This window comes from Sus scrofa, chromosome 7 (genome assembly GCF_054392235.1).
Source record: "Sus scrofa isolate SSC_HxYL_T2T_F1_AM1 chromosome 7, Sscrofa_HxYL_maternal_Yorkshire_Landrace_v2.0, whole genome shotgun sequence".
NCBI lineage: Eukaryota > Metazoa > Chordata > Mammalia > Artiodactyla > Suidae > Sus > Sus scrofa.
In genome coordinates, this window is record NC_139389.1 from 77160120 (window position 1) to 77175472 (window position 15353).

The 15353-nt window shown below is 40.6% G+C and overlaps 1 protein-coding gene across 3 annotated transcripts; it reads right to left on the reverse strand.

Moving 5' to 3' along the window:
* Positions 1-1984: 1984 nt before the first annotated feature.
* Positions 1985-15117, reverse strand: COCH (cochlin). Of its 3 annotated transcripts, none has more exons than XM_021099898.2 (13): positions 15077-15117; positions 14863-14996; positions 14704-14760; positions 14565-14615; positions 12324-12480; positions 11136-11269; positions 10561-10623; positions 8925-8969; positions 8683-8830; positions 7464-7567; positions 6537-6763; positions 5850-6366; positions 1985-2972 (listed from the first exon to the last, which is right to left on the reverse strand). In XM_021099898.2, the coding sequence occupies exons 3-13, from the start codon at positions 14735-14737 to the stop codon at positions 2797-2799; spliced, it is 1656 nt and encodes a 551-aa protein (XP_020955557.1). In that variant the 5' UTR covers positions 14738-14760; positions 14863-14996; positions 15077-15117; the 3' UTR covers positions 1985-2796. The 3 variants fall into 3 exon arrangements, with proteins under 3 accessions (XP_020955557.1, XP_020955556.1, XP_020955555.1); XM_021099897.2 differs by having other exon boundaries at positions 14852-14996; XM_021099896.2 differs by lacking the exon at positions 14863-14996.
* Positions 15118-15353: the final 236 nt, after the last annotated feature.

Consider the following 15353-nt stretch of genomic DNA (forward strand, 5'->3'; position numbering starts at 1 on the left):
TTGAAGGAGCACTTTTCTCTCCTTCCTTTTTTTTTTCCTTTTTTAACTTAAAAAGAACTTTCCAAAGCTAGTATTGTTCTGGCAGCTGTTCTAAACCAATGCATTACTGTTTAACGAAATGCGATTATTCATCATGGCAGTGCATACACATTCACCTTTTTTGGAATATATTAAAACTGAAATGAATAAAAATAGTACATGCATTTTTCTCTTACCTACTTTGGTTGTATTTTTCTTTACAATATTAAATATTTGGAAGAGACTAAGAGGATACAAAAAGTCATTTGTGTGCTATTTGTGACTTATGGGAAATTTTGTAGACTCATTTGACTATTAAATGGCACTTTATAAAGGTTAAGAATATTTTGAGTTCCTTTCGTGGCTCAGCAGAAACAAACCCGACTAGTATCCATGAGAACACGGGTTCAATCCCTGGCACTGCTCAGAGGGTTAAGGATACACTGTCGCCCTGAGCTGTGGTGTAGGTTGCAGACGCAGCTCAGATCTGGCATTGCTGTGGCTGTGGCATACACTAGCAGCTACAGCTCCTATTAGACCCCTAGCCTAGGAACTTGATACGCTGCTGGTGCAGCCCTAAAAAGGACCCCCCCCAAAAAAATTTTTAATTTACAAACTTTAATTGTTAACATCAATATTTAATCATTCTACCTTTTTCATATGTTATTCATGTGCTCTTCTCATATTTCAGAGTAAGTTATTTACTGAAAACCAGTATCTCATTTAATCCATTAAAAACAGTCGATTGGCTGCATAATTGACATTTAGCATGCTTATAAAAGTTGATTTTATCTTTTTTTCTTTTTTGGCCACTCTGTGACATAAGGGATTCCCAGGCCAGGAATCAGATCCAAGCCACAGTTGCATTTATGCCACAGCTGCAGGAATGCCAGATCCTTAACCCACTGTGCCAGGCCAGGGATCAAACCAGTGTCCTGGCACTACAGAGACACCACCAATCCCATTGGCACCACAGCAGGAACTCCTGTATCTTTTAAAAAATCCTTTTACTTTATTCAGTTGTTAATCCTTTATCTTAATTATATTTGTTTCTAAAAATAATTGATAGTAACAATATATAAAGTGTTCATTTCTGCTCTTTAAGTCAATAATAGCTTCCATAGTTACCTCAAAATTTGCTTTTGCTTTTTATAAAAAATTGTAAAGGCATGCATTTTTAAGAGGACTAAGGCCGAGTTTTCATTTATTTAATATTTTTAAGGAGTGGTACTCCCAGCTGAAATTTGTCTATTTATTGGAGAAAAATTCTTGTTACATGAATTAGTCATATTTGCACCTTCATAAAGGGGAGGGGTGGTGGTCAGGGGAGTCACTGACTTCCCATACTCTGTTTTGTCAAGTTTTTATGTAGTGTCAAAGGCAATTTCAGTTCTGCCCCTCTGATAAATAGTTCTTTTGCTCCTTTTACGCGAGATATAAAATTGTTACCTCAAAAATACTTACTAGAGTGTAAATGATATTCCAATCAGTTAACACCTTTTCCAGGTCAACTGGTTTTAAACCATTTCAGATAGGATTAGTGTATGTGTTAAGGGAGATAAGAGTGTACAGGTGGATGAAGGAAAGGAGCGGTCCCATCTTCAGAAAAGATAGGACAGAATGACAGAGCACCTCTACCTGAGGGGAGGGTTCTTGGTGAGGTAATGATGTTACATTAAGGGAGTTTTTGAGCACTTTTCTTAGGAACCAACTTCACAAGCATGTTTAAAACTTATATTGGTACAAAACAGTTTTGCTGAACCAAGTTATCAAAAGCATTTCTACTGTTTAACCTGGTACTGGCTGTGTGTAAGGCCTAGAATAGGCATTCAATAAGTAATTGAAAGAAAAAAGTTTTATTGCATAATTTTAAGAAAAAAATTCAGATTGGTCTTTCCACATGAAGTTAATGTAGAGATTTTACCATGTTCTAGGGAGAGACACTTGGAATAATGACACCTTAGAATAATAGTCATTAGCAGTTTTATTGCTTAAGTAGTCAAAGTACAATATTCTTTCCTGCAGTTCTGCTATTTGAAAGATGTGTCTTTAAAGCTAAATGTTTGTAAGTGGTAAAAACTTATCAACTTAACTTTTTTTCAATACATGGATGACTTTTAGAGTGGGAGCCAAATACATCAATACACATATAAAATTAAGGATATAAATAGAAAAATACCAGGTAATCCAGCTATCTCATTTGGTGTGATATTGTAAGTTACTATGAAAATATACTACAAAAAAGGCTTGATACCTAAATCCCTTCCACTTCATCTGTAATTGTAACTTTTTAGTTTATTAGGTAACATCTATATTGTTGATTAAAGACATCTACTTGAGTCAAAATATATTTGAACTAAGTTAAAGAGCTGTTTTCTACTTGTTTCTCTCTTATTTCCCTTATATATATAGTATAGAATTAGAGAAGGGATGTTGATTATGGTCTAAATATCAGGCTCTTTTATTAAGCTATAGAATTTGCATATGTATACATTTAATATGCATGTTAAAATAGAACTCAAAGTTTTAATCTATGATATCTTCTTAGTTTCTAAGGGTCGTGATGAAGTCTCAGTAGAGTGTTTTGAACAGTTGAGTCTAAATTGTCATTAGAAGGTAGCTTCAAATGAATGCTTATTTGCTTACATTTTGGGCATCTTTAATGTAATATTTTGTATCCGATCTTAGTATGCTGTATAGTATTTCAGTATTTCTAGAATACAACTTATACATTATATCCCCTTGCACTTTTTCTTTCAGTTGTGAAAACTGTCACCATTATTGCTGAGATTCTAAGAAATCTCTACAGATGCCTCTGATGACATCGGAAACAATTGGTTCTAATCCTGTGAACTCTCTTGTGAAGAAAGCATGCGACTCCTTCGGTTTAGAGGCCATGTCTTTCAGGTCATCCAGGGGTGCCCAAGCCACACCAACAGAGAAGATGGTGATACCTACAATGGAAGTATTAAGTAAATTAAAACCAAGTTTCGGCTTATGTATATATATAAATTACATATATATTTTTTCATACATTAGCACATTGTTGCAGACAAAACTGTCTTGTGATGCCTGAAGAACTAAATTCCCTGTATCAAATAGGTAGATTTTGACAATCATTGTGATAAGAGTGGCTCAACCATTTGGCCAAAATCAGAAGTTTTGCCGTAAGTATATTTTACCACTTTAACAGATAAGTCATACCGTTGCCGAAAGAAAAAAATTATCCAATAAAGTTCACTATCCATTCATGATAGTCCACAGTAGGCTAGAAGTAGAAGGGAACTTCCTTAACCTGATAATAATAACCTAAAAACAAACAAGAACAAACCCTATAGCAAACATACTTAGTGAAATGATGAAAACTTCCCCTCCGAATATGGCATGAGAAAGGACTGCCTGTTACCATCTCAGTTAATTATTACGCTGGAGTCATAGCCAGTATAATAGACTGAGAAACGATGACATAAAAGACAGGATATATAAATGATCAAAGTTTTCTCAGGCTGTTGCACTGTCTGGGGAATGGGGACCAGTCCTCTATGAATGATAACTTCCATTTTAGTCTTTGTTAACATTGGCAAACTGGCCAAGAGTCAGTAATTATCAGTCTTTAATCCCAAAGCAAAAGTCTTGTAATTAAAAACAGCCAAAGAGAAATGTCTATGAAGCTGGATTGACTTAGTCCACTTACACTGAAGCATCCATCTGCATTCCTTGAGCTACTAGAAGGCTTCTACTCCAACTATATATTTTTTCAAATTTTAGTCGAAATAATAGTTGAATTAGTTGAAATCAAAGTATAGTTGATTTACAGTGTTGTACCAATTTCATTTCTGCTGTACAGCAAAGATTTTATATATATATATATATGATATTCTTTTCTCATTATCTTCCATCATATTCTATCCATCTGCTAAACCATTACTTCTACAATTGGGATTGAGGTGACTGAGCTAATGTAATGATTACCTAATCAAAATGAACAGTTGGGTTGTATAGACCACCATCTATCTATGGATGAAACTTTGGATGAAATCTCCCAAAGTTTTGAGAGTTCTGAAATAGTTATTCCTCGCCTATCCAAAGCTTCTCCTTCTAGTGGTATACAGTGCCCAGAGTTGCCAAGAAGTTATAACTAAACATAAATTATCAATGCAGCAGATTTAGATGATATAAAAGCTATTTGAAACAATTTCTGATTTATCAACACCAGCCAGTCCTCTCCTCTGCTTGGCAATAAGTCCAAAAATTTCTCCTCTTAATTTTCTCACTTTTAATACTGCATCCAAGCTCAGATTGTATGGCTCAGGGCCAAAATGTAATTACAGTTAAAATAAACAGCTGTGACCTAGCCCCAAATGTCTATCCTTTTTTCAGGCTTTAGTTAACTTTCACTTCACTAACACTAAAGGATAACTTTCATGAAGTAGTGTGGCCCAACCTCCTGAAGTTCAATTAATCACATAAGGAAAATATGGTTGAACTTATTTATTTAGTTCACTTTACTTAGCCTGAATCCAATCCTGTTAACCATAAACTCAGTAAGCTACACTTTTAAGGAATATGATAGCAAACAGGTCTTCAACATAGTTGCTGAAGAATACATTAAGCCAGATGTATAAAAATAAGCCAATGTACAGTTTGAGTTGCATTTATCCATTCTGTCCTACTTAATAAAAAAAATATTCCATCTCTCTATCAAAGTACATAAATGCATTAGCAAAGGTACTAATAAATGTAAGAAAGGAAAGGACATTAGGGATTAAATAGGGAAGAGGAAGTACTGAAGAATATAGAAAAATGAAAGGCTGGCTGTTTGTTTATTATCCCCTCTGAAGTTAGCATTTTTGTTTTTGAAATATTGCTGGACTCCCAATCATTCAGTTTTATTCCAGGAAGGGGAACCTTAGTTTTTTGTTGACCTGTTTGATCTCAGTAACACACATGCTGATGTCTTTAGGAACTAGTGGCCTTTGCAAAAGTAATATTAAGGTAAGGGGTAAGAGAAAGAAAACCTTGGAGTTCCATTGAGGCTCAGTGAGTTAAGAACCCAACATAGTGTCTGTAAGGATATGGGTTCAATCCCTGGCCTTGCTCAGAGGTTCGGGATCCCATGTTGCCACAAGCTGCAGCATAGGTCACAAACGCTGTCAGGATCTGGTGCTGCTGTGGCTGTGGGGTAGGCCCCAGCTGTAGCTCCGATTCAACCCCTAGCCTGGGAACCTCCATATGCCACAAGTGTGGCTGGAAAAAGGAAAAGAAAAGAAAGCCTTTTTATATATACCCTTTTATAACAGTGTCTCATTATGTCAAAGGAAAAGAAAGACACTAAAAAGGAAATCTAAATGGAATAGGATTAAGGTCTTTATTGGTGATCTTAGAAAACTCATGCCAGAATGAAAACTACTTTTAAAAAGTCAAGATGAATATCAAATAGGTTCATATTAAGTTATGATTAACTTGTGACTTGGGGGATATATATTCCAAGTTGAGCCAAACATGAACACTTCCTTGACACATGACATGGTTCTCATAACCAAAAATACAGTGATTAATAGGAGTATGGATTCAGCCAGACTGGCCTAGGTTTTAATACTGGCCTTACCACTTACTAGATGTATGGTTTTGCGGAAGTTTATTTCCTTACCTGTAGAATGAGATTAGTAGGGCTGCTTTGACAAGTAAATCAGTTAATAATGGGTAAAGCTCTTAGAACAATGACTGCCACTCCGCGGTATTTACGCCATTGACATAAAGTTTATATTTACTCCTAAAATTCACTGAACCCCTCCTCAGTTCCCTCCCCAGACTAAAGACAAGGATCTTACCTGCATCATGTGCAGCAGCAGCAGGCCCTCGAACATCATCGTAGGACTGACCATCTGTGACAATCACCAGGAAGTTCTTGTTGGGGCTTTCCCTCACAGGACCAAACACATTTCTAACAGTAAAGGAGATGGCATCACCAGTAGCTGTCCCACCACTCATATAACGGATGTTCCTGATAACGGCTAGGACATTCTCTTTAGTGCTATAGTCAGTGAAACTGAATTCTGTGCGCTGATCATAGGTAAACTGTACAGCAGCTATCTTGGCACCAATGTCTGAGATTTCAAAAGTCTTAGCTATGTTAGAAACAAATTCAAGCATGAGACGGAAATTACTGTCTCCAACACTACTGGAGCCATCAATTAGAAAAGCAATGTTCACTGAGTTGTAACAGGTCTTGCTGCACATCATTTGTTCGTGAGTGCAGAGCTTCTGTACCAGAGGCTTTACATATTTTGTGGTGCCAAACCAGTTGGGCATGTGGTATGAGAAGAAGCCATTATTCCGACAGACAGCCTAATGAGGGAGACACATAAAAGACACCCAAATGAATCAAAGTTGTCAATGTTATGAAAACATTAAATCTTGAATGTTCAAGTTTGTCCAGATATGGGCCAATCAGCCCTACACCATGAGGTCCAAAATTGAATCACTGCCATAATAGAAGACACCTCTCTCCTCCTTACCTTGTCAACAAATGCAACATCCTGAACCATCCCCAGTTCCTCGGGGATGGGCTTAGCCACAGAAACTATAAATACATTGACACCAAACTCTCTGGCCACAATGCCTGCTTCCTCAATGTCATCAGAAGGCCAGCCATCAATAAATACCACCACCACTTTGGGAATCCCTTTTCTCACTCCAGTCTCTGCTGTGAAGAATTTCTGGGCAGTATGCTTCAAGGCTTTTCCTAGGTTTGAAAAAGAAGCAAACTGGAACAGCACCACACCCAAATGACATTTCTATTTCCCTGTACCAACTCGATGCCTCTGGGTTTAAGAATTTAACTTATATAGAATTCAGTTCTTTAACAGATGCATCATATGGGAAAGTTTAATTACCCATCAGGCCTATTTTTTGTCTTTACAACCCACATTCCTCCCCCCACCACCTCCCAGAAGCCTCACATTTCCTTCTCTTTACATCAGTCACCAGTCAGAAACAGAAAACTGACTCCCACTTCTGTTCTTGTGCTCTCTATCTAGGCCCTTAATGACTGATTGGTATCTCTAAGGACTCAGAACAACAAGTCTCCCTTTGGAAATTCTAAAGTCCTACTCTAATTCATTCTGCCACATCTGCATTCATTAGGTGAGTCTGTTGATCTTTGCTTTTAAACATTCGAAACATATACTTCTCTGAAGTGACATCTCCCCTATCCAATATGAAGATCATAAGTCACAATGTTTTATATTGTTTAAAAATAAGCAACTACCAATAAACCCTTTGGTACATTTTCCATTATAAATCAAATATCTCAGATGATCAAGTGCAGATCTAAACAAGATCAGTGCCAGGAGGAAGAGTTTCACATCTGCTTACATAAAACAGCATAATACTATCTTACATAACCCTCTCTGTGTTACATCTCAGGGCAAAAGTCTACTTACCTGTATTGGAATTACCCCCTCTGAAACCTACTTCCTTTATGGCAAACAAAACATCTTTGGCTGATGTAAAGTTTTTCAAGTAAAATTCTATTTTGGGATGTTCACTAAGGAAAAAAAAAGAAAAAATATTATCCATCAAGAATTGGAAAGGTAAAACAAGCAAGCAACATTATATAAGTCTTTAAATTGGCCAATGCCTAAGTTTGTTTCTTAATCACACAGCTTACAGCCAACTAAGCCAACTAAGGTATTGCATTCTTACTTGAATTTTCAGGGATATTTCAGAAATGTAACAAAAGCAATTGCTACCTTGAGGGTTTATTCTAGGCAATATGCTATATACATACATGTATATTATACCAAGTGTATAATCTCAATTCATCATAATTCTACAGGGTAGAAATTATTACCCCTATTATTTATATAAATGAAGAAACAGAAGCCCAGAACATTTAGGTAATTTGCTCAACAGAACGCAACCACTTTTTTTTTTTTTTTTTTTTTGGTCTCTGCCATTTCTTGGGCTGCTCCCATGGCATATGGAGGTTCCCAGGCTAGGGGTTGAGTCGGAGCTGTAGTCACCAGCCTATGCCAGAGCCACAGCAACGCGGGATCCGAGCCGCGTCTGCAACCTACACCACAGCTCACGGCAACACCGGATCCTTAACCCACTGAGCAAGGGCAGGGATGGAACCTGCAACCTCATGGTTCCTAGTTGGATTCGTTAACCACTGCGCCATGACGGGAACTCCCATAACCACATTTTAAATTCAGGTTTATCTGGCTCCTAAACTATATGAGGCATCTAAAACCAGGCTTGGCTCAAAGCACTGGGCTTAATGGAAATCTGCAGAGTTGGGTACCAGATTGTTGGAAGGTGGCTGGATACGAGGCTAGGTCTGCTCCAGTGGGGGACCTTGGAAACCCTGGATAGTCTAGGTCTATTAACCCAGGTCTCTGGTCAGAAGAGACAACGTCAGCGACACTAAGGACAACTTTTTTTTTTTCTTTTTTGGCCGCACCTGCAGCACCTACAAATTCCCAGGCCAGGGATCAAACCCAAGCCACAGCAGTGACAACACCAAATCTTTAACCACTAAGCCACCAGGGAACTCCGAGGCCAACACTTTTAAAACAAGAAAATTTACGAGCAAACAAATTATATAGTGTTACAATACTGAATCCTTCAAGTCTCCTCCCATTTTAACAAGATTGATACCTGGCTTGAACAAGACCCACGTGAGGTCCTTCTGTTCCAATTCCCAACATTAGAGCCACTTTGCCAACAAAATTCTTCTGTAGATTAAATCGGCGTTGCCCGATATTAAAACTTCCATCAATCAGAAATGCAATATCTGCTTTACAGTCTGTGAACAGCCAAACAAGTCTTTCCATTAGCAGTTTCAAGAGGAGGGAGAGAGAGAAAATGTTATAATCCCAAATGGATATCCGGACTCTTACCCTTATTGCCAGTTTTCTTCTCTGGTGTTTTCTTTAGTCGTTTACCTGAAACAAAAGAAGCATTTGGCATTAGCAAAAGGGAGATAGTTCCAAAGCAAGAAACCCACATGGGGAATAGCTAATGGTAAGGAATGTCATTCTTGAAAAGACTTCTTGAAAAAAATTAATTTCTTCATTATTTTCTGGACTGGGGAAGCAATGCCCCAACAAGTAAACAAGTCAGGGCTATAGTAGACCTACATATTTAATGCACCTCCAATTCAGGACTTCGAAATTCCAAACCCAGAGTTGAGGCAGGATTGGAAACTCAGATTCTCACTGGAATGTTCTTAATTTCTTTACTTTAAAATTGCCAGTCTTGGAGTTCTGGTCGTGGTTCAGTGGGTTAAGAACCTAATATAATGTCTGTGAGGATGTGGGTTCGATCTCTGGCCCTGCTTAGTGGGTTAAGTATCTGCAAGCTGTGGTGTAGCTTGGCAGCTGCAGCTCCGATTAAACCCCTAGCTCAGGAACTTCCACATGTTGCAGGTGAGGGCTTAAAAAAAAAAAAAAAATTGCCAATCTTAGAAAAGGGGATCCCTGGCTACTTCTAAAATAGACACACACTAATTCCTTTTGTTCATATGACAAATCGAACCAGGAAGTTCATGGCGTTTTTAGTTAAACCAGTTTCTAGGCATGGTTTATCAAGTCAAAGAGAAATGGTAGGACCTCAAGAAAATGCTTGGTAGCAGAGTTTATAACTGAAAAGAAGGATAAGGAATTTGAAATATAAAATTGAATGTTTCCCTTTGTAATACACCAGTAAAGTTATTTGCTTTGTGTTTTGTTTTGGTTTGGTTTTTGGCCACACCTGCAGCATATGAAAGTTCCCAGGCCAGGGATGAATCCGAGCTGCTTCTGCAACCTGTCCACAGGTACCACAGCTGTAGCAACAGCAACGCTGGACTCTTAACTCACTGCTGAGGCTGGGGATCCAACCCTCCATTCAGCAGTGACCTGAACCACTGCAGAGACAATGAGGGATCCTTAACCCACTGTACCAGAGCAGGAACTGCATTCTCTTTGTGTTTAACATCAATATTTTAAAAAACAAAATGTTTTGTGTTTAACATCGGTATTTTGGTTTTATTCATTTATTTGAAAATTGTTGCTTTTATATATTTTTTTCTTTTTTGGCCGCCCTGAGGCATATGGAGTTCCTTGGCCAGGCATCAGATCTGAGCTGCAGCTGCAACCTATGCCACAGCTGTAGCAATGTGGGATCCTTAACCCAGTGTGCCAGGTGGGGTACTGAACCTGTGACTCAGTGCTCCAGAGATGCCAATGATCCCTTTTGGTCCACAACGGGAATTTCTCATCAGCATTTTTAAAAAGGAGCAGCTCCAGTTGCTACAGAAGTGAGGGTTCTATCTCTGGCCTAGTGAGCAGCGGGTTAAGGATCCGGTGTTGCTGCAGCTGCAGTGTAGGTCACAGCTGTGACTTGGATTCAATCCCTGGCCTAGGAACTTCCATATTCCACAGGTGGGGCCATAAAATAAAAAGATAAATAAATAAATAGGAAGGCTTCTATCAGTAACATGTATAACGTCCTAACTGTGCCAGGCAGCTAGGAGATAGGCTCCATATTTCATACCTGTTGCTGGACGTGCTGTGGACACTGCTTGTCCTGTGGCTTCTTGTGTACCACTTTTGCCTTCTGTTAAAATAAAGAGAAGACTATTTTTTCCTCTTCCTTCTTTACCATAAAAGCATAACGAATCTAATTTAGGGTTCTACAGGATGATAAATATAACAGAGTGATGGCAATTGCAGGAGTAAATTGCTGCATGCTAGTTTCAAAGAACCAAAATGGATTCCTATTTATTATACATTTTTAAAAGATCATGAAAAAATGAATTCACATTCATTCACTCATTTTTTGATTTAGAATTACTTGATAAATGCCAGGACATTCCGAGTGTGGGCAATTCACGTTTCTACTGCGGTCCTCTGATAGGAAGATTATTCTTCCCCACCCCATTTACCCAAGTTTGGCTTGAGTGTTCTTAACCCTTGAGATCCCCTGACAGTAACTCAGAATTAACGCCTCTAGTCCTGACAGGTTTTTCCATCAGAGTCAAAGAGGCTGAGCTGAGAAAAGCAGAAAAGTTTTTTTGAGTTCAGGAGACAACGTTTATACAAAAGTAAGAACAATTTAATTACACCTACTTGTCACTGTGAAAGAAGCAGACCATCTGGAAAGTGTCTGCGACTGTATGCCATTGGCAACTACTGAGGAATAGTTTTCTCGACCTGGTAGGCTATAGATTCGCACAGGTCCCCCTGAATTGCTGATTACTCCCCTGAAATGCAAGAATTACAGCTGAGATTCCATCTACACTTAATCAAGGGCATCTGGACTGACTCATATTGTCATGTTACATCTATACTCTGATTAATCAAGAAAACAGTTCAGCAGGGAAGCCATCTAAGGATGCTGCCAACCTTTTCAAAAACTTGCTTACACAGGTACAAAATCTGCCCAGGGAAATGAATTTGTACTTTCAAGCTTCTTAAGTGTTAATAAAGACACATTTACAATATCCTGTTCCCTACAGCTCATGCAGCTCAGAGGATCAAAGTTAAAAAGCACCAGATAATTTTCTTAGTTTTCTAAAATATCTTAACTATATGTCATCTGACTTTTTTTTTGGGGGGGGGGTCTTTTTAGGGCCACACCTGCACCTGTGGCATGTGGAAGTTCCCAGGCTATTGCTTGAATCAGAGCTGCAGCTGCTACACTACAGCCACAGCAATTCAGGACCCAACCTGCATCTGTGACCTACACCACAGCTCACAGCACTGAGTAAGGCCAGGGATCAAACCTGCATCTACATGGATACCAGTGGGTTTGTAATGGGAGCTGAGCCACAATGGGAACTCAGTGGTGATGAATATGACCTCTGGAGGCAGACCTGGGCTTCCAGTCCCAGCTTTGGCACTTGCTAACAATGGTGGTTTTAGGCAAGACACTTGAAAACTCTCTGAATTTAGTTTCCTTATCTGTAAAATGGGGTAAAACTGTACTTTGTACAGCTGTAGACTTGTCATGGAAGTTAAAATAAAGGCTGTGATATAGTAAAAACTCAGTAATACATACAGTACATGATTAGGAATGTTTTAGAACCACAGGAATCTACCTATCAGGAAATAATGCAATTTGCCTTTAGTCAGAAAGCTTCCCTCATGTATTTGGTGATTCAAGGATATCCAGGAAAACCTTAAAAATGTATCCATCTTCTATGGCCGAAATTGGCACCAAATGAAGAAAAGGTGGGAGGGGGTGTCGAGATGGCTAAAGAGGGAAAGGAAATAATTACACTTGCACTTCTCTCCCTTTGGCATGTGTGGGCTTACCTGTGGACAGCAGCACCACATACGCTTGATACAGAAGCATATACTATGTTCCCAAACACAGAGAATTCCTCCAGGAGGCAGCCCCCTGGGCAGAGGACATCTGCTTGTTCTTTCCTGATGTCCAGGCCTCTGGTAAAGCATGTGATAGGGATGGGAACTGAAGAGAAAGGAGACAATGTAATAACTGTTCTTAGGACTTTTAGGGAGAATGGTAAGGGGGAACTAGAATATGAAATTTTACTTCCTTAATCTCTACACGTCTTGATAAGAATATTAATTTACGTACCATTCCACACCATTCCAGATTTTAACAAGCCAAAAATCAGTTTTCTAATTTAACCTAGTCCTTAGACACTATAAAGTCTAATGGGAGAATTTGCTCAGTTCTTAACAGTTTGGAAATACATAATTAGAAATATATCAGAACTAGAAAATACCATTAGTCATTGACCATTTATTAATTCATTCCAGAAATAGAGGAATCTCAACTCTGATTACAACTGTGTACATAGTTGCCTGAGGTGAAGATATTAAATCTGAGTTGAACCTCGAAGGAACATTTTCATAGGCACATGCACAAACTTTGTCACCCTTTGCTTCTGAGGACCATTTATATCAGTTTTCTTTCAAATGTGATGCCTCAAAGTTGTATTTTAATTTAAGCAAACCAATAAAAAGATGATTCACTTTACGGAACATCATTTAGCTCACTCATTTTACAGATGAAATAATTAAAGTCATGGGATTATTTTGCCCAAGGTCATACAGCCCAAGGAAAATCTTGCAGCTCCTGCAGGACAGGAAACACTGAAGTCAGTCCCTTCAGAATGGAGCATTTTTATCTCAATTGGACCTGTTTATTTCTGCTCCAGATCTGTTCAGAGAGATATATCAGGCAGTGAATGCATTTTTAGAAAGCACTGTTAATACTCTCAAGTTTTACGTAGTCAACACGACTAGTAATCATAGTTTTTATTATCAAAGATGTTAGAGACAAGCCCTTGGCAACATGTAAGAAGGTAACTTAATACAACACATTAATTCATCAATTTACTGTGAATATTAAATTGAGGATAATTTCCAGTATTTTCCAAACACTGGAAATTGTGATTATCCAAACCTTTTTGAAACAGATGTCAATAATTAAATTTTTTTCCCAAGATAGATTAATGCTGTCTGGTCATATTGCCCAATTGACCAGAGCCTGCCTTTAACAAGGACCGCCTTCTTAAGAGCCCTCTGTGTTGTGCTGTTCCCTGGAATGTACATGTCCATGGAAGGGAAGGCAGGATGCCAGGTAAAATGCTGATTCCCTAGTTCTGAAACACTTAAGGTTGCTGGGCAAGTTAAAATCCGTACCAAGAACAGTAGCCTCATACCTGAGTTTCATACCTTTTAGCAAACAGCCTTAATCCTTCCTCCCATTTTCGGAGGCATCAGAGGGTCTCCCTTTAGCTGCCAACACGGAGTTTAGTGTGGGTGTGGGTGTGGGTGGTGGTGCTGCTGAATATAGCTTTGTGCAATACTTACCTTCATTTCTCCTTTCAAGGAAAATAAAGGATTGATTTTGAAAAAGTTTGCTTTTTATATTATAGAAAACACACCGAACCACACACCCATACTCGAACTTCTATATATGGAACAAAGTCTTTTTAGACTCTCTCGAACATGTAATGGGTACATAAGTACTGTCTTTTATTTTTTTTAATGCTCCTTTTTTTTTTTATAGGGGTCATTCTTGGGAACACAGCGAGAGGGTCAAACAGGATAGAACACCTTCAAAACCTCCCTCTCTGTCGCCTCTGACAATGTCAAGTCTTCTCCCTGACCCCAAACTCCGCGGAAACTCCTGGGGCTAGTGTGCCGCTCCGTGGAGCTCAAGAAACACAACCGGCCTTGACTTTCCGCTGCCGCTGCTTGGCTGGCTGGAGAAGAGATGGGGAGGGGGGGAGGGGAAGCTCCAGGGATGTGGGTGTGGACTTGGGTGGGGGCGGCTTCCTTCTGCGCACCTTGGTAAGAATATCCCCATAGGACCCCAGGAGCCCACTAGCAAGGGAGAAATGGATAAGCTGGAGTAGATGGGCTGTAGGTATGAATGGGGTGCGCCAGGCAGCTCCAACCTTCACACCCTGCAGCTCTGGCCCCAGGTCAAGGGTCTGAGCACATTTTCCCGAGCTGACCGGCAGCCTCTCCCACCACTCGGACCGAACTCTGCTCCCCACCCGGGAACCCGCAACTCACCGGCTCCCTCGCTGCCCGCGGGCTCTGGCAGCAGTAGCAGAAGACAGACACCTGTGAAGAGAGGACAGCGCAAGGGCTGGCTCGAGCCTTCACGGTGCTTGAGGCCAGGGAAAGGGGGCGGTGAGGGGCGCGTACCCACCGAGGCAGAGAACCGGGATCCAGGCTGCAGACATGGTAGTCAAGGAGCTGCTCGGACCTGGGAAAAAAAGAGAATGCGAGGAAGGCTCCGCGGGAACGGAGAAACCACCTCAGCCGACCCTCCCGCCCGCCTCTCAGGAATCGCGCACCCCTCGGAAACCTAGGCGAGGCAGAGGAGAGGAGGCAGCTGCCCCGGAGCTCGCGCCTCTCTCAATCCAGCTGCAAATCGAGCCAAACCCAGAGTCGATGTGCAACCCCGGACCAGATGGAGGATACACTATCAAGACAGACAAGCTGGGAGAGACAAAGGGGAGAAACGAATAAGCAGGCGTCAGGGACCCGAACGCCCACGCCGGACGCCCAGGGCTCTGCACCTGAGTCGGATCCGCCCGGCTTCGCCCGAGTGCTGAAAGCCCGGCTCCCACCGCCGCTATCTATAAAGGCTGGGCCGCGCGCATGAGCACTGTGCGGGGGGCGCGCGGGGAGGGGGCTGGGAGCCGGTCTCCCGGGGCCGGGCGGCGGCTGTCCAGCTCCGCCCTCACCCCACTCCCCGCCCCGGGGTGAGGAGGCGCCACCCCCGCGGTGCGGGGCTCGGCCACCTGGACGCCGCGTCTATCCCCGGGGAAAGCGTGAAGGCTGGGGACAGAGGCC

Bases quoted from the DNA above. Each gene is read 5' to 3' on its own strand.
- COCH (XM_021099896.2), bottom strand. From the start codon at position 14,737: ATGTCTGCAGCCTGGATCCCGGTTCTCTGCCTCG. The intron at 12,481-14,564 runs GTGAGTTGCGGG...CTTTCTCTTCAG, and splicing joins CGCGGGCAGCGAGGGAGCCG to TTCCCATCCCTATCACATGC. The intron at 8,970-10,560 runs GTATGAAATATG...CTTTTGTTTCAG, and splicing joins CACAGCACGTCCAGCAACAG to GTAAACGACTAAAGAAAACA.